Below are 23200 nucleotides of genomic sequence, written 5' to 3' on the forward strand. Positions count from 1 at the left end.
TAGCAAAGTATTTATCATATTGTACTCTAAATAACATTAAAAAATAATGTTAGAAAGACCTCATTTCTGCTATTGTTTATAAATACCAGTAGTGATGTTGTACATTGAGGTACATTGTTGTATATTGTCATGTTGCAGGAAACTGTCACTGAGGTCCCAATGTGTAGTGAGTGAGCCAGCGTCTTATATTGTCCTTACCAGTGCCCTAATTCGTGAACACGATATACTGATTCACGTCCTAGGGAGCTGATTGAATCGCACCCTTTGTTTAAGTGTTATGTGCTATGAACCAAGCCAACCAGCAACGAGGTGAAAAAAGTAATAGAGAAAGAACTACTTTTTTCATGGGAGAAGCCATTTACCTCTTGGCTCTTTTGGCACAATTTGCAACCTGACTCTTGCAGTCAATAAGTTCAATACCACTGTCATGTATTTTTAATGTGTCTGCTTATTCTCACACAGAAACCCAGCTCTGTGAGGATTGATCAGTTAGACCGCGAGCAGTTCAACTCTAGTGTCATCACTTTCCCCATCATTGTGCACTTTGGTATCCGACCTGCTCAGCTTAGCTATGCCGGAGACCCACAGTAAGTGTGACTGAGCATTTGCCACTTCTCTTCTTGCTTGTTAGGTTAACTGTTCGGTTTTCTGAAGTGTTTCGTATAATAAGGGATGTGTGCCACTGATTAGTCTGACAAATGGATACACAAATGGATTTTTTTTTTCTTCTAAGGGTTTGAGATATCCTATTTAAAATATTCTTTAGTGTGGGATTACAGTTTGATTCATAGGCTATAAATAGTTCAACATATAGTTTCCCTTTTAAACCTGTATAACATTTCATACTTCTATTGTCCCTCATACCCGATAGGTTATAAGAAAGTTCATCTTCTGTGAAGAGTTAAAAAAAAGAGTTATCTTAGGCCACATTCATAGTGTTTTTGACCTATTTCAGTTTGATTATAAGATAGCCTAATCATTTGAACTATGCTTTCTTTTAATTGTGAATTTGTACTGCTCAATTTATAATATGTATATTACTTATGTTTATGAAAATCTTTTATTTTGCAGTACAACTGTAAAATTACAATAGTAATATTTAAATAAAATCTTCAAGATTTAATTTGGTGAAAAACTGCAGGGAGCCCTTGACGGTTTATAAACACCTTTCATTACAAATCTGGTGAAAAGGATATTACATGTAGCATTCCGAATGCATGTTATAAGCAACCCAAACTCAGTAAATGCTGCACCACACACACTCCTTCTCTGCATCTGCTCTGCTCTGTGACATCCTGACACTGGATCATGAGCTGCTTGTGTCTAAATGAACACAGTGTTGCGTATGAAGTGCATTAGCCTACTCCATAGGCGCGTTCACAATACTGCGAAGTGGCGATTCAGCATCATCAATTTCCTCTTTTTAGTCAAGAATGACACAGAAAACACTAGTTTATTAATAAACAATTAAAATATCTATATTTGACACATTCGTTACTTTGCCAGTTCTTTGTGGCAAACTTTCTGAGTCCGTTAACTAATCGAATATCGTGACTCCCTATTTTGTACCAGACAATTTATGGTCGTTCAATAAAGTTCTTGGTAAAAAAAAAAAAAAAAAAAAAATATATATATATATATATATATATATATATATATATATATATATAAAAGCAGCTGTGCTTAAAATTATTTCATAGCCTAGTATTTATTTTACTGTCTGTATAGCCTACAGCGAGCACTTTTATTTATTTTATAAAATAGTTGCCTAGAAGTATAATTTTATAATTTCACTAAGCCGTACCATTTCCATTTATTTTGATTAATTGTTTATCCTTAATCCAACAGTTAGTTGATATTAGTTTGAATATATATATATATTTTTATATATATATATATATATATATATATATATATATATAAATGCTTGGCTGTTTTTTGCCCAGAAGTATCATGAATAATGTAATTATGAAATAGATTAAATACTACAGACTGCTTTCATTGCAGGTATCAAAAGTTGTGGAAGAGTTACGTGAAATTGCGGCACCTGCTGGCCAACAGCCCGAAGGTTAAACAAATTGACAAACAGAAGTTAACGCAAAGGGAGGTAAGTGTCTGCAATGCATGTGCTGTTTATGTATTTAGAAATAGCTAAAGTGACAGACGCATTCACATAATAAATATTGCCATGATGGAAGGGTAGCATGATTTACTAAATAGAAATTCTTTAAAAACAAAACAAAAACAAAAAAACACATCAAGGCTGTGCATGAATTACTTGAGCTGTTTGAAGAGTGACAAGAGTTTTTAGTCCAGAAGTTTGGGGAAGTGTAAGTACATTGTCTTAATGGTGTGAATACTGTGTCCAAAAACTGTAATTTACAGGAAGCCCTGCAGAAGATCAGGCAGAAGAATACGATGAGAAGGGAGGTCACAGTGGAGCTCAGCAGTCAGGGTTTCTGGAAGACTGGTATTCGCTCTGATGTCTGCCAGGTATATACACACACTCCCACACAGTGTGTGAGCTAGGGATGTCAAAATCAAACTTTAATTTTTTTCTCCAGATAAACTTGAATTTAAAACTGTTCATTCGAATTTAAGATATTTAATATAAACAGTGATTTTATCAGTCACTTTTTTCTTTTTTATAAATGGTGAATAGTGATTAAAACAAATCAATATTTAGCGATATTTAAATTAGTGCACTAAATATTTTAATCAAATCACATAAATAATGATCTGGGCCAAATATTTGTGTCCATATTATAATATTTATAATATTATAATATTTTATTATTATGTTTTATTGTAGAGATTTAATGTGATGTGCAAAACACTTTTTCTCACACATGCTGTTGTCTTAAGAGTGTTCAGACTTTAGGTTTTGCTTTTTTTTGCAGCATGCCATGATGCTTCCAGTTCTCACCCACCACATCCGCTACCACCAGTGCCTGATGCATTTGGACAAGCTGATCGGTTACGTTTTCAAGGAACGATGCTTGCTTCAGGTGAGAGAAAGTGTAAAGACTTTTGTAGGGTTGCTTTTCTTCCTGTAATACTGTCTGTATTTTAGCATGTCCAGGAAAATGTCATAGTTCTTGGGCATTATATCCTTCTACAAAATGGTGCTTATGGTATGTTTACATGACAGCGATGTACTAAAAGTGAAAAAAAACATCCTTTGTGTTTTTCGCTACAGGCAACAATGTTGTCAAAATGATAAAAACTGTGTATTATGCATGCCAGGCCAGTGGTTACACTTATTAATTTTTTTTTAATAAGTGTAACATTACATTAGCAGTGTTAAAATACAAAATAGTGCTGTATTTGCTGTTTTCTTGACAGTGTAAGTCTTTGGTAGACTATAAAAATACCCTTGGACTAAAATGCATGTTTGAGTTGTTTTACCTGAAAGAATCTTGCACTGACATCTTAAAATATGTAGGTGTCATAGTTTTGTATTTGAACTAAACACACAACAACGTGTTAAGAACCAAAAACTGTTCTGCAGGATCAATGTAATTACAACTATGTTTTAGCACGTAGCCATGTAGTGTTTAATGGTCATAAACATTAATTATGCCACACACCCTCTGTTGATTCACTTTATGTATTATAATTCTCACTTTGTTTCTCTTTTGCTTTTCTTTCTTGCTAAGTTGGCAATGACTCACCCCAGTCATCATCTTAATTTTGGGATGAATCCTGACCATGCTCGCAACTCTCTGTCCAACTGTGGCATACGCCAGCCCAAATATGGAGACCGGAAAGTGCATCATATGTACATGAGGAAAAAAGGTTTGCAAATTTCTCTGATCATGTATGTGAGTGAGAGCATGTTTTTGAAGAATTCCTACTCTACTGACTGTTCGGTCCCTTTTCCATTAGGAATCAACACCTTAATCAATATTATGTCACGATTGGGCCAGGATGACCCATCACCCTCCAGGTTTGTGGTTTATTTTTATTTTAGTATATATATATATATAAACAATTTTTGTTTGTTTTTTTGGAAGTAATTTATTTGTTGTAACTTTGTACATTTAGTGTGCATTTATGAAAAATCAAATTTGTACAGTTTGTCCATGAAAAAGCAGTATAACGATTTTAATAACTGGATTTTGTAAAGGTACGATCTGTCTCTCCTTAACAGAATCAATCACAATGAGCGGTTGGAGTTTCTTGGTGATGCAGTTGTTGAGTTCCTGACCAGGTGAGATCTCTTTCACCATTGCTATAATATCTGTCGCTATATAGAGCATGTCTCACTGAGTTTAACTTTATGTTTTCAGAGCTGTTGCACAGATTGCAATCGCAGTCTTTCGTTACTTTTTTTCTTACTTTCTACTAAGCTTACATTCTTTTCCAGTGTGCATCTCTACTACCTGTTCCCAAGTCTGGAGGAGGGAGGACTCGCCACATATCGCACAGCAATCGTTCAGAATCAGCATCTTGCTATGCTGGCTAAGGTGACTGTTTACTAGATGTTCAAAACTATGCTTTTGTAAAGAAAGTGTAATAAGTGTGTTCGTTAAGTCTCTCTCGAAACAGACACACTGAAAAGGCCATTGCACACTGAGTCTGAAATTTTCTTATGCGTTTTTTCGTATTTGTGATTCGGTGGCTCTGAATTGTCAATACACCATTAAAACACCATTCAAATTGCTTACTACGGATGCGAAAAACACAGAAAATCGAACCCGATCCGATTTTTTTATGACGGACGAAAGTTTTAGAGGCAGTGTGCAAGCGTGATTGACATAACGTGAGGTCGTATTTATTTTTTAACGTGCGAAAATTTCAGATGCAAATGTCGGACTCAGTGTGGAATGGCCTTAAGGCCTGGTTTTACAGACAGGGTTTAGATTAAGCTAGAATTAGATCTTAGCACATAATTTCATATTTGTGTTTATTTAAGCTTTATCGTTGTTTTGGATCCCCAGAAATTGGAGTTGGATCGGTTCATGTTATATGCTCATGGCCCTGACCTTTGCCGAGAGTCAGACCTGCGACATGCTATGGCAAACTGTTTTGAAGCCCTGATAGGTAAGTGCTTTCTCATGCATGTCATCGTTCTGCACATTTTGTTTGTCTCTCTTATCTGACTGTCTCTCTTATTATTTGGCTGTTCATGGTTTTTTATTAAATGTGGCCAGTATCCGCTTCGAGTCTGAACAGGTCACGATCCTGAGCATGACTTTCACACGCAAAAGAAAAATAACAAAGACTGCACGCAGCATGGAATTATATTGAAGAGAGAACTGAGTTTACTAAAATCAATATTTACGTGTTCATATATAAGGTGATGTGCGCCCACAATAAGGAGGACACAAACGAGGATGAGAAGTTTTTCTCGTACAGTGTTTCCGTACATTTTTGTTTGTATAGAGTTCTCTGTGAAATATCTATTAATATTACAGCTCACCATCTCTCCACTACCAGTATGTAAAATGTGTGCAGAATTGTGACGAATGTTGATCTAGAGTCGCATGAATTCCAGTATGATTGTTCAGACTGAGCCTGAGGTCACATTGCAAAACATCAGACCTGTATCTGATTTAGGACCACATGTAGAAGTGACCCAAATCAGAATTGAAAAGATCAGATTCATGTGGTTTGTGCTGTTATGGAAAGAAAGAAAAACCTTATCTCTACCTAGCGTCTACTTGGGACACTTTTGCCTGCAGTCTGAACATAGTCTAAGTTACCTAATACCCTGATATATTGAATCAGGTGTGTTAAATAAGAGACATACGAACAACAGAGCTGTTGAACGAGGATTGAAACCCACTTCACTGGTGGTTGATTGAAGTGCCAGCTAGATAGTTCTAGAAAATATATCAACTGATCAAGTCAGAACTGATTTGGCGCTTTTCCACTGCATAGTACGGTACGCTTCGACTCGGCGCGGAACAGTTCGGATCGCTTTTCGTTTCCACCGCAGTAGTACCCCTTCAAAGTGTGTGGGACTGATCGTTATTTGCGCGCGCCTCTACTGCCATGACATCATCTTAAAAGCACCACATTTTCAAACCCACAACACAGGAACAATGGAGACTATCGAGGGGATGGTGTTCCTGATTCTCGGTATGTGGTTGTTTTTAACTGCTAGACGGAAAAATGTGTTTAAAATGAGGCTGATGGCAGCAAAACAAAAATACTGCTAAAAAAGTGTCTCGTGTCGCAAATCCAATGACGCTAGTAGTGACGCTGGTAGTGACGATTCTGTCTGACCAATCAGTGATCTGCAGTGTTTCACGTCACATTTTAGTATCGGTACGGTACGCTTGGAACCTCAACAGACCAGGTACCATTTAAAGCGACCTGAAGCGAACCGTACTGTACCGTACCATGCAGTGGAAAAGCACCACAAGTGAGCCGTACCGAACCGAACCGAACCGTACTATGCAGTGGAAAAGCGCCTATTATAGCACAGCCTACAATTTTCCACTAAAACCTGATGGGAACTTCTAATATAATGTTGTCCAATTACTAATAGCAGACATTTCTTCTATAAATGATTATTAATTATTCATTACAGCAAATGTGGTATTTAATTTAAGCCTAAAACTTGTAGTAACCCTTTACCGTAAGGTTGTATTTGTTCACATTTGTTTATGCATAAGCTAATTACTTAAAATTACTAGCTGTATATGTTAGGTAGGTTTTACATTACCGGTAGGTTAACAACACTTATTGGTTTAATTTGTAATCTACACACATTATATATATACAGAACTGCTGTTTAAGTTTGGATGAGTTAGAAGCAGTCTTTATTGAATTAATCTAAAAGAACTAAAAGATAGTGACGTCATTTCCAGAGCAAAGTAATATAAGATTTTGACAGAATTTTTAAATTGTAGCTTATAAAACGGATAGTTCCGATCCTTGATTCTGATTGGTTAAGCTGTATTCGAAGCCGTTGTAAATTACTCAACAAACATACACCTGTGACCGCATTACATTAGTTTTACTGCGCAACTGCTGTTTGTGATTCTTTGTTGCTGCCGGTTGCTGCACGTGTTGCTTGACGGAGGAATAAATGTGTTATAACTTTACATTTTTTGTTCCTGGTGTTTATTTTATGAATAAAATAAATATAAAAATGAATATTTCTATGGAGTACCCATTTTATAAAAGCAATAAGCCCCTTGAAGTCATGTTTTACAGTGAATTTAGAAAAGCTAAGGGTTTTTTTTGGCACTTCGCTCCGCGTCGTGGACCCGTGGCTAACAACCCCCCTAGCTGTTCTGAATCACGGCTTCACCGGGCTTGTTGCTTCATTTTAGATCTATACTTTTTGAAATAAGATTGTTTTATATTCACCAAGACTGTATTTATTTGGTCAGAAATAGTCAAAAAATCAGTGTTTATGTTAACAGTAAAATATTATTTCAATACAAAGCAATTCCAGTTCTTCAGGAAACATTCTAATACCAGATCTAATAAAAACCGTATAAAATAGAATCGGATTTGCTACTCATAATTGTATTATTTTTCACAGTTAAAATGCTTGTGTTACTTGTCTTTTTTTTATTTTTTTAGGATGATTTATTTGAAATAAAAATCTTATCATCATCATCAAGTGTCTCTGTTCACTTTGATCAATGTTATGTGTCCTTGCTGAATAAATGCATAATTTCTTTAAAAAATATATATATATCCCAAACTTTTGAACAGTAGTGTATTTGTTTAATTTTTGTTTGAGTAAATGTGAACTCTATTTGATCTCAAATTTGATTTGCTTTAGCACAAAATGACTCCTTTTTTTTTTTTTAGTAAATCAGTATTTCTTCTGTTTTATTTTTTTAGGGGCCGTTTACCTAGAAGGTGGCTTAAAGGAAGCCAAACTACTCTTTGGGAGACTGCTGTTCAACAGTGAGGTGAGTTGTTTCGTGTATGTGTTTGTAGGGCTAAACATGGTTTGCATTAAAAACAAACATTTGTAAACTTGTATTTCCGTAGTTTTGGTTTGAACATTGGGGGGTTGAAGTGTGAACCGTTTAACAGGGTCCCTGGGTTTATTTGTTTGTTTTTGCAAAATGGTCCACACATGGGAAGTTGGTTGATAACAGAAATGCAATAAAGTAATAGCGTATAGTTAACAATATCTTTTTTTTACAAAGGGCCGTGGGAAGTCAAACTATCTTTACTTAAAATTTCCTGTCATCTCTTGGGATATCTGAAAGCAGGTTTTTCCTAATATCTTTCATTATTAGCAGGACACAGTGCACAACTGGGGAAAACCAATTGTTTAGTCAATTTCTAGAAGATCCATACTTTTAAAGCTCTTGAGTCTTGATTTTAACTTGGACTTGGCCTTATGAAGAAGTAACCGTTCTTGTAATTGTTAACCATATCAATTTTTTATAAGGAGACAATTAGCCTGCAGGCAAGACCACTGATGGCTCCTCATTACCATGCTTAGGCCTATGTTAACTTTTTTCCTTTTTTTAACTATAGCATTTGTTATGAAAAACTAGTAATAAAACTAGGAATTAGTCCATGACTCAACCTTTATTCCAGCATGTGTTTAATGTTTTGTCATAGAAGTCTGAATTGTTCCTCATACTGTGTACTCAGATTCTTCTCAAGTGCACTATGTCGTCTTTTATTCAGTTAATTTCCTCTCTTTGTCTTTCAGGACCTGAGGGATGTTTGGCTCAACTACCCACCTCATCCTTTACAGGTGTGAGCAGACTTGATTTTGAATGTTTGTCTGTTTGTCATGCACCAGTGTAAAACGCATAAATACACATTCATCAGACACTTGGGAAAATATCTAGAAAAATAACAAAGTGCAGTAAATGGTAAAAATATTTGTGCTACAAACCAGTGTGTTTGTTTAAGATAAATAAATTAAAGAACAAGTTTGGTATTTTACACTTAATGATCTGTTTTAAGATTGTTTCTGATGAAATAGAACGGTTAACATTTAAAAAAAAAAAACATCTTTGTAAACTAAAGTTTAATATATTTTATGAAGGATTGTTCCAGTGCTCCTATGCAACCATTGTGGTGGTGGGGGGTGCAACCACAGAAACCGAAAATTCTCGGGCCAGCAGCATTTGTCCGAATATTAAACGTTTTAAACGTATATACGTTCATATTTTAAACGTTCTATTTCATCAGAAACGATCTTAAAACAGGTCTTTAAGTGTAAAATACCAAACTTGTCCTTTAAACCATGATTACAAATAACACTTTGCAAAATCAAGCAGCATAATGCATTCTTGTTTGTACAGATACAATAACTGGAAGTGGCTGAGACCAGAAGCCTCAAACATTTAAGTTCAAAATGGCTGTTCCTGCTCTTACATTAATAATAATGTTTTTATATATTGTTAAAATATTTCCTAATGTTTATTTGTGCAGGGCAATTTAAAGGCAGTTTAATTTTACAAAATTAAAATTGTCGTAATTTACTGACCCTCTTGTCGCTCTAAACTCATAAGGTTTTTTATTTATCTTTGAAGAACAAAATATATGTTTAATATTCTTTAATCATGTTTGTCAATCCATTGAAAATCCATGCAGGCAAAATTTTCAAGCTTCAAAAAGTACATAAAAACATTGTACTCCTTAGTCCAAATGAATTGAGCGGTAAAATCCAAATCTTGTGAGGAAACCCAAATTGAATCTCAAATATTCATGCTTGATGCACAGGAAAATAAAAAAATTTTTAAAGCTTGAAAATGTTGATTGCCTAAACTTTTAATGCATGGACAAAAAATTAACACATATTAGATGAATGAAGTCTAATGGGTTTCAAACATGAATTGAAACCAACAAAAAAGAAATAGAACTGAAGTTTTATTATAAACTAATGACATTTCAGCTGTTTTAAATAAAACTGGTAACGCTTTACAAAAGGCTCATTATTTAACATGAACTAAGAATGAACAATACTTCTGCATTTATTAATCGTAGTTAATATTAATTTCAATATTTACTAATGCGTTATAAAAATCTAAAGTTTTATTTGTTAACATTAGTTAATGCACTCTGAACTAACAAGGACAATCTGAACAGCTCTATTTATATTAACTAACATTAACAAAGATTAATGAATACTGTAACAGATGTACTGCTCATTGCTTGTTCATTTTAGTTAATACATCAAATAATGTTAACTAATGAAAGTCAGAGTCAGAGTATCTTTATTTGTCTCCCTAAGGAGAAATTAGTCCTTAGGGAGACAAGTAAAGAATAAGGGAATAAGGGAAAGATTATGATAAAGTGTTGCCAGAAAACTGTAACGTTCATTGTATTAATGAAGTAGTTCAGTTTATTTAATGCATGAAAGCTTAACCTTCATGTTCTGTTGTATGTTTAGGTGCAGGAGACACTGACAGACAGGCAGTTGATCGAGTCGTCTCCAGTTCTGCAGAAACTCACTAGTTTTGAGGACGCCATTGGAGTGCTGTTCACTCATGTCCGTCTCCTCGCACGGGCCTTCACTCTGCGAACAGTGGGCTTCAACCACCTCACCCTGTGAGTCAGTGCATCTGGGACTTTGTAATGATATAATGTATATAATGAACACTCACCTGGCCACTTTATTAGGTACACACCTTACTAATACACCTTACTTTTGGCTTCAAAGCGCTGGTTACGTATGTAAACGTGGTTCTGTGAATTCCAGATCACCGCCAAAGACGGTGCTGTATGTTGGCACCACAAGGGCATTGTTTGGCAAAGCGAATAGCAACAGAAGTTACATTATTTCACCATTAGATGCCGGCAAAGACTGTCTTTAAGTTAGTCAGTAGAGAAGACTTTTATATTGAAAGGACTGAAACTAACACGGAAAAGCGAGACGCAAATGACAAATGACTTGCATGTCATGGCACTGAAAAGCCACTTAACTGTTAAGGACAAGATATTGAAATTTGAAATTTATTCGAAGGATAGCCCCTTGAGATATAACATCTCGTTTTCGAGGGGGTCCTGAGTTTTTTTTTTTTTTTTTGAGGGCATAAATTTGAAATGAGGGCATACATTTGAAAAAGTGGACTTTCAAATGGTTTCTTTATTACGAATATAGGGAAATGCTATGTCTACTGTAAATGCTAAAACTCACTTACTCGATCTCTCACAATACTGTACTCCTATAAGCTTCAATGAACAACATCAATGAGAATATATGTTGGCATTGCTAAGAGTGAGTGCTTGGGGTGTTGTGTAGTGATAGTGATGCATAGAACCATTAGGTGAAGCGGTCATAGCTTTGTTTTATTGTGAATATAACGTGAATGTTGTCTGTTGTTGTTTGATTAACATTGAGAAAATCACTTACTGCTCTTGATAGAATAACTTTTGTAGCTAATTCAATTTCTGTTGCTAAATAACCCTAATGTCGGCCTACCTGAAACCATAAACTCCCTGGTTTACACTGATGTAAAAATTATGCTTATTTTTTATGTAGCTAATGCTACAGTAAAACACTCTTGTTCACTTTCAGAAGTTGAAGAGATGCTTTCTTCTCACATAAAGAATATGAAAAATATGTGATGGTTATATAATTTATATATAAATGAAGTATATTTAATTTATATAGTATATTTAAATATACATTTAATTTATTTAAATTTAAAAGCATTATTGTATCGTAAATCGAATATCGCATTATTTAACGTGTTAACCCATATTGCATTTTTCTTCTATATCATGCAGCCCTATTAGTTATCTATTGACTAGAGCTATCTATTGTCTAATGTATGTGTCTGCAGAGGCCACAACCAGAGGATGGAGTTCCTGGGAGATTCTATCATGCAGCTGGTGGCAACTGAATATCTGTTCATCCACTTCCCAGACCATCATGAAGGACATTTGACAGTGAGTATATCCATCATCTGGTACAATTCACTGCCGTGCTGATATAGAGCCATACAAAAAAAATATTCTGGGGCCATGAAAATATTGTGAAAAGGGACAAAAACCCTGGCAGTGGCTGGCAATGTTAAAAAATTGCAGATTCATTCAGGAATGAAACAAGGTTTTAAAACAGGAAATGTACACCATCTTACGAGGCTCAACATCATAAGTGATGTTAGAGGAAACCGTGATTGGAATCTACATCCATCTACCATAGTTTTTAAATTGTACATATGTGAATCCTGTGCTAACAAACTCCCTGGTCTCCTATACTATATAATACAAAATAAATCCAGCCACTTTCGTCACTGGTTGGCCATCCCACCCAGAACAGAGGCGGACAACACCACAGAATGTGTTGGGGAATGATATAATCAAGATGATGAGATCTGTTGAGTCAGTTAAAGTATAAATTGTGTTGATTTGTGTGATTTTTAGCTCCTGCGCAGCTCTTTGGTGAATAACCGGACTCAGGCAAAGGTTGCAGAGGAATTGGGCATGCAGGAATATGCCATCACCAACGACAAGACCAAACGGCCTGTTGCACTGCGGACCAAGACTTTAGCCGACTTGCTGGAGTGTAAGTATGACATGACACTAAAATCAAAGCTCCCTTGCAAATATCTGCATTCAATGTTAAGAAAAAATATGAACATTTTACTATAAATAATAATTATCACAGCAACAAAAAGTAAAATTAAAAGGAGTTAAATCCTTACAAATCCCAGCAGTCCAACAGAAGGTTTCATTATTTATTATATAAATGATTTTATGCAAGGACTGATATTTTGTTTAGTATTCCAAATATACTTGTCTATATCACTAAGACTTCTTTTTTTTTCTTCTCCTCAGCATTCATTGCAGCTCTTTACATCGATAAAGATCTGGAGTTTGTGCACACATTTATGAATGTTTGCTTCTTCCCACGACTCAAGGTATGGCAAACTTATTTGGAGATGAACAAAGAATCAGGATACTTGATGTTTTTCACCCATATCACACGTTTGCACTTATTTGTAGCTCAGCCTTATGATTTGAAATCTTTTGTTTCAATCTTTCAGTCATACAAGAAAAATGTTGATAGCAACAGTAGACACCTGGCACATTTTATTTCAGATTCATCATTGGCCGGTAGAAAGGAAAAGTAAAAAACGATAGTATTTTTTTTTTTTTTTAAATAAGATAAAGAACCTCACGTCATGCATAGACATGTTATGAAATGTTCTGTGTAAATGAAAGCATTTGTAGAGTAATCTGCTTTGAATGTGGCTCAACCAATCATAATCAAGAACTGGAACTATCCATTATTTTATTTTAATACTTTTTTAAGAATAATGCACTAAGCTTTTAATCACAAATGAAGACATGCCAGAGAAAGAGAACAAAGAGGGTTTTTCTTACTATTCAGTAAAGAAAGTTAGTTTAGGAATAGTTGGAAAAGTGTGTGATATACTTGGGTAGTCTATCCATGTAAGTATTTATGCATCTGGAACACTGTAATAAGGCAATGTAGACTAAAGGCCTTATGGGCAGATAAACAAGCATCCAGCTATCTTTAGAATTTTGTGTTTGAAGTTGAACTTCTGTTTTTGCGGTAGCTTTTTTATATTTCTATGGCAGTGCTGTCGAAGAGTATTTAGCTAGTGAAGTGGATTTACTTATTGTAGAGTTAACTAAAGTTATCATGAGCATTGTAATGATTAAAGCGGATGTCATAACAAATGTCAGGAGACCAGGAAGGCTTTAAAATTAGTGGCTCATTCATAAAACCGTTAGATCTTACCTTCATGCCGTGGAAATACAAACTGGAAGACAAAGCCAGACCGATATATCGGCAGGCCGATATTATCGGCCGATATTAGGCATTTTCCAAACTATCGGTATCAGCAGTTATAATGGCCAATAAATGAATATTTCAAAAATAAAATAAAAATGGACGAAACAGGCTTAAACCATGTCATGAGTGTTGGAGTTGTGTAGTTGACTGTCAATGTGACTGAAGTATTTATTTAATAGCACGTGACAGTTATAGCAATGAGACATATCATCTCTCCTCGGCCTGTTATATTGAAAATGTATGCTTTACAATTTGCAGTATGACGTTATCCATTGTCATTGATAGAACATTAATGATCTTTGGTTCCTCTGTTCTGTTGCGACAATAAAAGAAACAAGTTTCTTTTTAAAATGCTTTATCATATTATTTTAGTTAAAACTCATACATAACTACAAATAACTAATGTTAGGGAAATCTGTTAATGTTTTGTTGCACGTTTCTGAAAAAAAAAACAAAATTATAAAAATATCGCCCGATATATTGGAATATAGGATTTTAAAACCAACTAATTTTTATATTTGTATCGGTATCGGCCTTCAAAATCCTTTATTGGTCGGGCTCTACTGGAAGACAACACAATTAGTGCAGCATTGAAAAGGGGAGGGAGTTGTACAATTAGTGCAGCAATGGAAAGGGGCGGGTCTACATAATTTGAACTTGTTTTATGTACATTTCTGCATATACCTAACTTCAGTGGCTGTTAAAGACATATATAGCATTTTCAAGAACTAACATGAACCAACAACAATGCACCTCACTCTCTGACCACATGACGGTCGCGGTGTAATTCGCACCCTGACCAAGTTAGGGGAAGCAGTAAATAATTTTATGAATGCACTTAAAAAATGGCGAAATCAAATTGTTTATCGAATCGCATTGAATCTCACTGAGAATCGTCTTGGATCTTATCGTTCTGAATTTGCTAATATCGTACTTGAATCAAATCAAAAACCTGTAAATCGCAAATTGAATCGTTTTACTGTTTACCCAAAGATTCACAGCTCCACTCATAAAACTCCCCAAAAAACTGAAATAAAGTGCCGTTTACACAGGACATGGTATTGTATTCTAACCTGACTGTTTTTTGATTGTCATGGTCTATTGCTGTGAACACATTTTTAAGACACTGTCAAGTTAAAAGTAAAAAATTACCCCTGAAAAATTACCCCAGCACTTGTCGTTGGGGAAAAAGACCCTGTAAATATGAACTGTGATTAAAGTAAAAAGTCAACATAAAATAAAAAAGTGATCTTTAAAGAAAATTTTTAATTGCACCCAGTGACAATTCTTCATTGAACTTTTGGGTCAGCTTGCTACTCGCTTGCATAGACACACAGCAACACTAAACCGACTTGCTCTTACTACGCATACACTGCAAAGTTTGTAGACACTTAGATTGGTCTATAGGAATTCACCATGAGATGTTTCTGGTCTTAGCCTACACAAAAACTATTCTGGCACGGAAGAAACCTACTCAAAGTCTTCAGCTCTGTGCCAGTGGACATGTACAGTCAGTGTTTGCTTCTGTCCTAAAATAACTGCTGTATCTTGTGGTTGTTTTGTGTACTGCTTTTTGACCAGTTTAATTATTGTTTCAGGAGTTCATCTTGAACCAGGACTGGAATGATCCAAAATCACAGCTACAGCAGTGCTGTTTAACCTTGCGGACAGAGGGCAAAGAGCCAGACATTCCTTTATATAAGTAAGAAGCTTCTGTCTGTAAAAATCATTTGATTCACCTCTTTATCTCTTTCCACCTTTGATTATCTGTTTTAAAAGTTTTACTGTGAGCCCAAATAGTATCTGAAAAGGAATACAGAGAATGCAAATCCCAGGTCAACAGGGGCCTCATGTATCAACACTGCGTACATACAAAAACACCTGAGTCTTATTAAAATATTCTATGCAATTAAGTAAGAACATAAAGCATGTGCAAACCCGTCTAGCAATGGCAGCGTTGGCTTTACTAGGAAATAAAAAATAAACTTCATTATTTCGGTCAGTAAAGGTAAAAAAAAAAAGAAAGTAATATTTTTATTCAGCCAGGACATATTGAATTTGTTTAAAAGTGCCCGTACATGCATTTATAATGTTAAAAACGATTATAAGATTTCTATATGTGTTTGATTTAAGTTTTTATTCATTAAAGAATCCTGAAAATACTATATCACGGTTTCCATGAAAATATGAAGCAGAAGCACAGCTGTTTTCAACACTGATAATAATCATAAATGTTTCTTGATCATCAAATCATCATATTAGAGTGATTTCCGAAGGATCACGTGACACTGAAGACGAGTAATGATGCTGAAAATTCAGCTTTGATCACAGGAATAAATTACACTTTCACATATATTCACATAGAAAACATTTTCAGTGGAATTTCATTTCTTGCAGGTTTCTTTAGCCATTTCCTTGCAGGTTTCTTTTGCCAAATTGGACTATTACCATATTTAAATTAATTTAATTGAGGGAGGAGACTGGGTGGGGCGTTGTGCTCGTGCATGTGCGCTCAATTTTACGTTAATTGGGATGTACAAAGAGAATATGCGTGGGATCCTTCGTACGCAGACATTCATGCATCTGTTTTTTTTTTGTGCGTACGCACATTTACAGCTTTGATCGTACGCTATGTTTTAGTATGAATTCAACGCAAGTCTTTGTACATGAGGCCCCAGGTCCTGCATTTTCACACAGCATCCTGCTGCACAGGAGAAACATGATACTAGCACATTTGGTCTATATAAACACCGTGCCATGCAAAATTATTCAAACCCCTTCATTTTTTCCACATTTTTGTTGCAGCCTTATGCTGTTTTTTCCACTTCAATTTACACTCCATAGCCCAAAATGACAGCAAAAAACTGATTTGTGAAACTTTAATTGCAAATTTGTATTAGAAAGAAGAAACTGAATCTGTACTCAAGACCTTTGCTACACTTGTAATAAAATCCCATTGTTCAGGATTACCTTTGAGATGTTTCTACACTTTGAAAAAGTGTATACCTGTCTATATAAGGTCTAACAGTTGAAAATGCATATCAGAACAAAAACCAAGCCACAAGGTCAAAGGCACTGACTGCAAAGCTCAGAGACCGCATTGTGTAGAGGCACAGATCTGAGGAAGGCTACAAAAAAATTCTGCTGCATTGAAGTTTCCCAATAACGCAGCAGCCTCCGTCATTTTTAAATAGAAGAAGTTTGGATGGACCAGGACTCTTCCTTGGGTTAGTCGTCCAGCCAAACAATTATAAGAAAAGGGCCATGGTAAGAGGTGACCAATAATCTGATGGTCTATCTGGTTGAGCTCCAGAGTTCATGCATCGAGATGGGAGAACCTTGCAGAAGGACAACCATTTCTGCAACGATCCATCAATCCAGGCTGTAAGGCAGAGTGGCCAGTTGGAAGCCTCTACTCCGTAATAAAAATGAAATCCCGCTTGGAATCTGAGAATAAGATTTTTGGATTCTCGATTTGAGTCGTCGAGCTGTGCCTGGTTCCCATAAGACATATCACATTTGCAATATGATCCCAGAAGTGAAGAATGGTGGTGTAGCATTTGTCTGTGGGTGTTTTTTAGTTTTTCACTGTATTTTTCTGTATTCAGCAGCATTACTGAGATATTAATGAAAACATGGTCCAGAGTGCCAGAAACTGGTTCAGAAATTTAACTTCCAACAGGATAACAACTATGAAAGTGGCCCAGACTTGAACCTAATCAAACATCTCTGGAGACTTGAGACTTGCTATATAGTATATCGCTATGTGACTGACTATACTGAAAGGGTTCTGAACTCTGGCCCTGGAGGTCTACTTTCTTGTAGAGTTTTGCTCCAACCTTGATCAAACTCACCTACCTGTAACTTTCCAGTAAACCCGAAGACCTTGATTAGTTTGTTCAGGTCTGTTTGATTAAGGTTTGAGGTAACCTCCAAAGTGGACCTAGAGAAATCTTGCTATACTGGGTATGTGGGATAAAGTTATACACTTGCATATTCAAATTTATATAAAGAGTTCTTTGGTAATATAGTTAACATTGAGAAGTTGTTCCTTTTTTTTTTGTTTTTGTTTTTGTTACCCCTTTTCTTACAAGTCAGTGTTTGAAGAGGCATCCATCCTGCAACAATAAAGTTTAGATTCAATTATATAGAAGAATATTGAACTGAATTAAATTTAACTGAATTGTATAAATAGAGTTATAAAATGTGTGAGGTACCATACAGGCATTTCCTAGATCACATGTCTATCGCATTCTATATGAAACATATAATCATCTACAGGCCTTAACTAAAGATCGATCTGACTGAATCATTGGTGGAAATGGTCAACAGCAGTCTGATCTGGCCAGCTACTGTGTATTGAGCTAAAATATGGTATGAGTCGTGCCTAACAACGCCTTGCCCTGACTTATTCACAATACAGCATTTGCCTTGAGTACCTTATTGTTTTTGTAAAAGGGTTACCACACAATAAAAATATTAAAGCTGAAAAATATGTGCGTATCTATGCAACTTTCATGAAGAAAAATCATTAAAAGCCTTCCTTCCGCTGGAAAAATAGTCCCCGACTGTAAACAGCAACAGAAGTTACATACATTATTTGGCCATTAATTTAGATGGCGGCAAAAACTGTCTTTTTGAGTGAGTCAGTCAGTAGAGAAGACATTTACAATGAAAGGACTCAAACTTGTGAACGCAACTGACAAATGACTAGGGCATGGGAAAACCCCTTAACTGTTAAAAGGACAAGATATCGCAGCAGACATTCAAATGGATTTTTTTTATTATGAATATAGGACTTACCTGAAGGAAAATGCTATGTCTAAATGCAGACACTCACTAACTTGATCTCTCACAATACTCTACTCTATAAGCTTCAATGAACAACATCAACAAGAATCTATAATATAGCCTTTGTTTACGTGGCTTACGTGGCTTCTTTTTTAATTTTTTTTTTATTCTGATATAATAATAAAATAATGTGACTACAAATCCACTTAATAGTTCCAATAAGTGGTTTGGCTCATCTCAAGTGTGATGCTCTTCATCTTGTTTTACAGAACACTTCAGACAGTTGGACCCTCTCATGCCAGGACCTACACAGTGGCAGTGTATTTCAAAGGTGAACGTATTGGCTGTGGAAAAGGACCCAGGTACTAATAATACACCCATATATTCACCCTCATTGCTACATTGCTGGGTATCTCCTCTTATAAATGTTGGCAGCCAAAATTAAAACTTTTGGACACTAGATCATTCTTTCTGACAAACAACTAAAAAAGGTAATATGAATTACAATATGTGCACTGTTTCTACATGTGCATACGCTCAGCTTCTGCGGCAGGCATTACCTGTATCTTGTGAGCTCAATTGGCAAATGCCAAAAACTTTATACTTTGCAAAACATTCTAATTGCAAACCATGTCATCAGTTTGCCATGTTTGGAGGCTCTATAATCGAGAATTTGGTGTTTAGATGCATTTAAATGTTTGGCCTCCCTTCAATGTTTAATATTTTTCCAAGAAAAAGTGGATAAAGATCCCTACCGTAGATTCTTTGGGTCATTAAATCCAAATCCTGGGTGTAATCCTTTCAGTAGAATGGTAATGACCCATTGTTTGAGCTACTAAACATTTATAACTTTCCATTTTATCCCAACAGCATTCAACAAGCCGAGATGGGTGCAGCCATGGATGCCCTGGAGAAATGTGGGTGATTTTGTGAAAAGCTTCTTAAACATTGTCATTCTTATATTAATATCTCATTAATATATCGTTCTTATATATTAATAATCACAGCTGTTAATCATTCTTACATGAGAATGTTTCTTTTAAAACCATTTACAGTTTTGTGAAAAATACCATAGTGTCTTGTGCCAACTGACACCTGTTTGTTGGGGCAGAGGCAATTACTTTTGCAATAATTTGGTGCTGCTAGTGGCGCAGAAATTACACTTTAGGTTTAAGTGCACTGTAGCAAACATGTAACTGAAATAATGTTACAGTGCAAATTTTCTATTTTAAATGCTTTTTTCTTGTCTTCTGCAGATAACTTTCCTCAGATGGCTCATCAGAAGCGCTTCATCGAAAGAAAGTACCGTCAAGAACTGAAGGAGATGAGACGAGAGCGTGAGCGTCAGGAGAGAGATAGTGATGAAGGGTAGAGCAGCGGAAAGTGAAAGAAAAAAGTAGGATTTTATAGGAAGGGAGTTGCTCAACATCAGGTTTAATTATCTTTCTTGGTTGTTGTTTCGTGTATAAATCTGCTTTGTTTGTTAATCTAGTTCACACTGTTGATATGTTTTAAAAAGAGAAAAACATTATAAAATAAACTAAACCATTAATATGTTTGATTGTGTGCATACTGAAGCCCAGAATTGTTATTTTTGCCAGGTCAAACATCATCCTCTCCTCGGGTCATTTTGACCCGAAATTAATTTTCCTTTCAGTTTTAAACATTGAGTGTTAATCTGTGGTTGTATTAAAAATAGTAACCAATCCTTCCCTTGCAGGTCAATTTGCCCTCCATAGGAATTGGGGGGAAATGGGGAATTATTTATTTTTTGGGTTCATACGGAACCCCCCCCCCCCTAGTCCCACTTTGGCAAAAAAAATTTAATTATAACTATCTCGTGGCCTCAAGGTACTAACTCGTGGCCTCAAGGTACTAACTCGTGGCCTCAAGATAGTAACTCGTGGCCTCAAGGTACTAACTCGTGGCCTCAAGGTACTAACTCGTGGCCTCAAGGTACTAACTCGTGGCCTCAATATAGTAACTCGTGGCCTCAAGATAGTAACTTGTGGCCTCAAGATAGTAACTCGTGGCCTCAATATAGTAACTCGTGGCCTCAAGATAGTAACTCGTGGCCTCAAGATAGTAACTCGTGGCCTCAATATAGTAACTCGTGGCCTCAAGATAGTAACTCGTGGCCTCAAGATAGTAACTCGTGGCCTCAAGATACTATCTCGTGGCCTCAATATAGTAACTCGTGGCCTCAAGATAGTAACTCGTGGCCTCAAGATACTATCTCGTGGCCTCAATATAGTAACTCGTGGCCTCAAGATACTATCTCGGTACTAACTCGTGGCCTCAAGATAGTAACTCGTGGCCTCAAGATAGTATCTCGTGGCCTCAAGATAGTAACTCGTGGCCTCAAGGTACTAACTCGTGGCCTCAAGATAGTAACTCGTGGCCTCAAGGTACTAACTCGTGGCCTCAAGGTACTAACTCGTGGCCTCAAGGTACTAACTCGTGGCCTCAAGATAGTAACTTGTGGCCTCAAGATAGTAACTTGTGGCCTAAAGATACTATCTCGTGGCCTCAATATAGTAACTCGTGGCCTCAATATAGTAACTCGTGGCCTCAATATAGTAACTCGTGGCCTCAATATAGTAACTCGTGGCCTCAAGATACTATATCGTGGCCTCAAGATACTATCTCGTGGCCTCAAGATAGTAACTCGTGGCCTCAAGATTCTATATCGTGGCCTCAGGATAGTAACTCGTGGCCTCAAGATAGTAACTCGTGGCCTCAAGATAGTATCTCGTGGCCTCAAGATAGTAACTCGTGGCCTCAAGGTACTAACTCGTGGCCTCAAGATAGTAACTCGTGGCCTCAAGGTACTAACTCGTGGCCTCAAGGTACTAACTCGTGGCCTCAAGGTACTAACTCGTGGCCTCAAGATAGTAACTTGTGGCCTCAAGATAGTAACTTGTGGCCTAAAGATACTATCTCGTGGCCTCAATATAGTAACTCGTGGCCTCAATATAGTAACTCGTGGCCTCAATATAGTAACTCGTGGCCTCAATATAGTAACTCGTGGCCTCAAGATACTATATCGTGGCCTCAAGATACTATCTCGTGGCCTCAAGATAGTAACTCGTGGCCTCAAGATTCTATATCGTGGCCTCAGGATAGTAACTCGTGGCCTCAGGATAGAGTTAGTATCTTGAGGCCACGAGATACTGACACTTATACTGACACTTCAGTATAAATACAAACCTAAACTATTCTCAATATTAAAACTAAAAATGCTAATAAAAAATGATAATGTTTAAATATATGCATACTGAAGAAGAAAAAAACCCCAAGGGAACAGTTAATTTGCTCCATATAGAGCTATATAGGGCGACAGAGACACGCTAGGTACTTTTGTGAGATATTATTTTGTATTTAAGTGAAATAATATGAATTATTGATAAAATCTAGTAATTTAGAGGTAAATAAAACATCTCCCAAAAAAATTAATTCTGACATGCAAGGATAAGGATGTTACAGGTACAGGGGGAGAGGATAGGGTTAATCATGGATTGTGAAAAGTGTCTGTTACATATTAACATGAAGACAGGAGAATAAAGGAGAGGAAAAATCATTCCAGATTTTTCTTTGTTCATGGTCCAAACACAGAGTTCGCTAGATTCCCGTTAAATCTTTTTCTTCTGGTATTTCCGTTTTGGTCACTCCATATCCATTTTATGGACATTTGAATGTTTATGTACATTCAAATTGCACATGACCACATAAATGTGCCTTGACAAAATGCACATAAGTCTAAATATTCTTTTCTGTATGCAGAAATTTGACCATGACTCATGGAAATAAAATGCATATTGGTCTAATTTTGGCAATGAAAGATCTCATGCTTACAATCCCTCTCTTATACCACATAGTTTAACACTTTGGAAAAATGCAAGTTTGGAGTTAATATCGTATTTTTTGAAAAATTTTGTGGATTAATTGACTTTTTTCTTTTATTTTGTTTTTTTTTTTTATCTGAAGAATGAAGTGTTGTAACAACAGTGATGATATAACAGTGGCACATTCTCATTAAAAACAAACAAACAAATATTTTTTTTCCCTCTCTCCAATGGCTCACCTTATGGAGTCTTATTTCATTTAATATTAAAGTGATGTATAGCATCATTAAGACATAACACAATTTAACAATGAACAAATTGTATTATATTAAAATAACATCAACCAAGATGAATGAATATAGATGTATGAAAACAGATATTCATTAAATGCAGTCTAGAATGTTGGAAAATACATGTTGCATATGTAAATGTTAATGTAATATATAATGTTGTAAAGTGTTACCAGTCACAAAATCATAATCCCCATCATAAACCATAATTCTCTTTTTTCGTCTTTGGAAGGTGTGAGTTTTGACGTTAATAATGACATTTACTCTAATAAAAAAAAAAAATAAATAAAAATAAATCTATAACCAGGAGTACAATGGTACTGCATACCTCAAACCTTCATATTTATCTACATTGAAAAGCTGAGCCAAAGCCCAAACTCACAATATTATTAAAATATAGCTTATCTGCAAGTACCTGCAGTTACCATGGTGTATTCCTCTGAATTTCACCAAGCACTTTTTGTTCTCTAGTTTCTTGAAAATCTGTATTAATGCTGTGGAAAGCACTATTAGACATGAAGAGGCTTGTGCTGCATAGACCCCTTGAGGAGTGTGCTATA

At 35.8% G+C, this 23200-nt stretch overlaps 1 protein-coding gene across 3 annotated transcripts in view; it reads left to right on the forward strand.

Annotated features, from left to right (window-relative positions):
* drosha (drosha ribonuclease III) overlaps nt 1-20061 on the forward strand; it is a 35767-nt gene extending 15706 nt beyond the window's left edge. For all 3 annotated transcript variants that reach the window (XM_039691285.2, XM_089121945.1, XM_089121944.1), the window contains 19 exons: nt 463-587; nt 2008-2107; nt 2386-2493; nt 2901-3008; nt 3660-3798; nt 3889-3949; nt 4154-4213; nt 4370-4469; nt 4944-5046; nt 7813-7883; nt 8645-8689; nt 10337-10494; nt 11733-11838; nt 12316-12457; nt 12730-12812; nt 15313-15416; nt 18775-18867; nt 19376-19422; nt 19762-20061. In XM_039691285.2, coding sequence (XP_039547219.2) covers nt 463-587; nt 2008-2107; nt 2386-2493; nt 2901-3008; nt 3660-3798; nt 3889-3949; nt 4154-4213; nt 4370-4469; nt 4944-5046; nt 7813-7883; nt 8645-8689; nt 10337-10494; nt 11733-11838; nt 12316-12457; nt 12730-12812; nt 15313-15416; nt 18775-18867; nt 19376-19422; nt 19762-19877 — 1869 coding nt within the window. In that variant the 3' untranslated portion in view covers nt 19878-20061. The remainder of the gene's footprint in view (nt 1-462; nt 588-2007; nt 2108-2385; nt 2494-2900; nt 3009-3659; nt 3799-3888; nt 3950-4153; nt 4214-4369; nt 4470-4943; nt 5047-7812; nt 7884-8644; nt 8690-10336; nt 10495-11732; nt 11839-12315; nt 12458-12729; nt 12813-15312; nt 15417-18774; nt 18868-19375; nt 19423-19761) is intronic.
* The last annotated feature ends 3139 nt before the right edge of the window (nt 20062-23200 follow it).

Source organism: Pimephales promelas, chromosome 17 (assembly GCF_988280905.1).
Source record: "Pimephales promelas chromosome 17, fPimPro1.hap1.1, whole genome shotgun sequence".
NCBI classification, from domain to species: domain Eukaryota; kingdom Metazoa; phylum Chordata; class Actinopteri; order Cypriniformes; family Leuciscidae; genus Pimephales; species Pimephales promelas.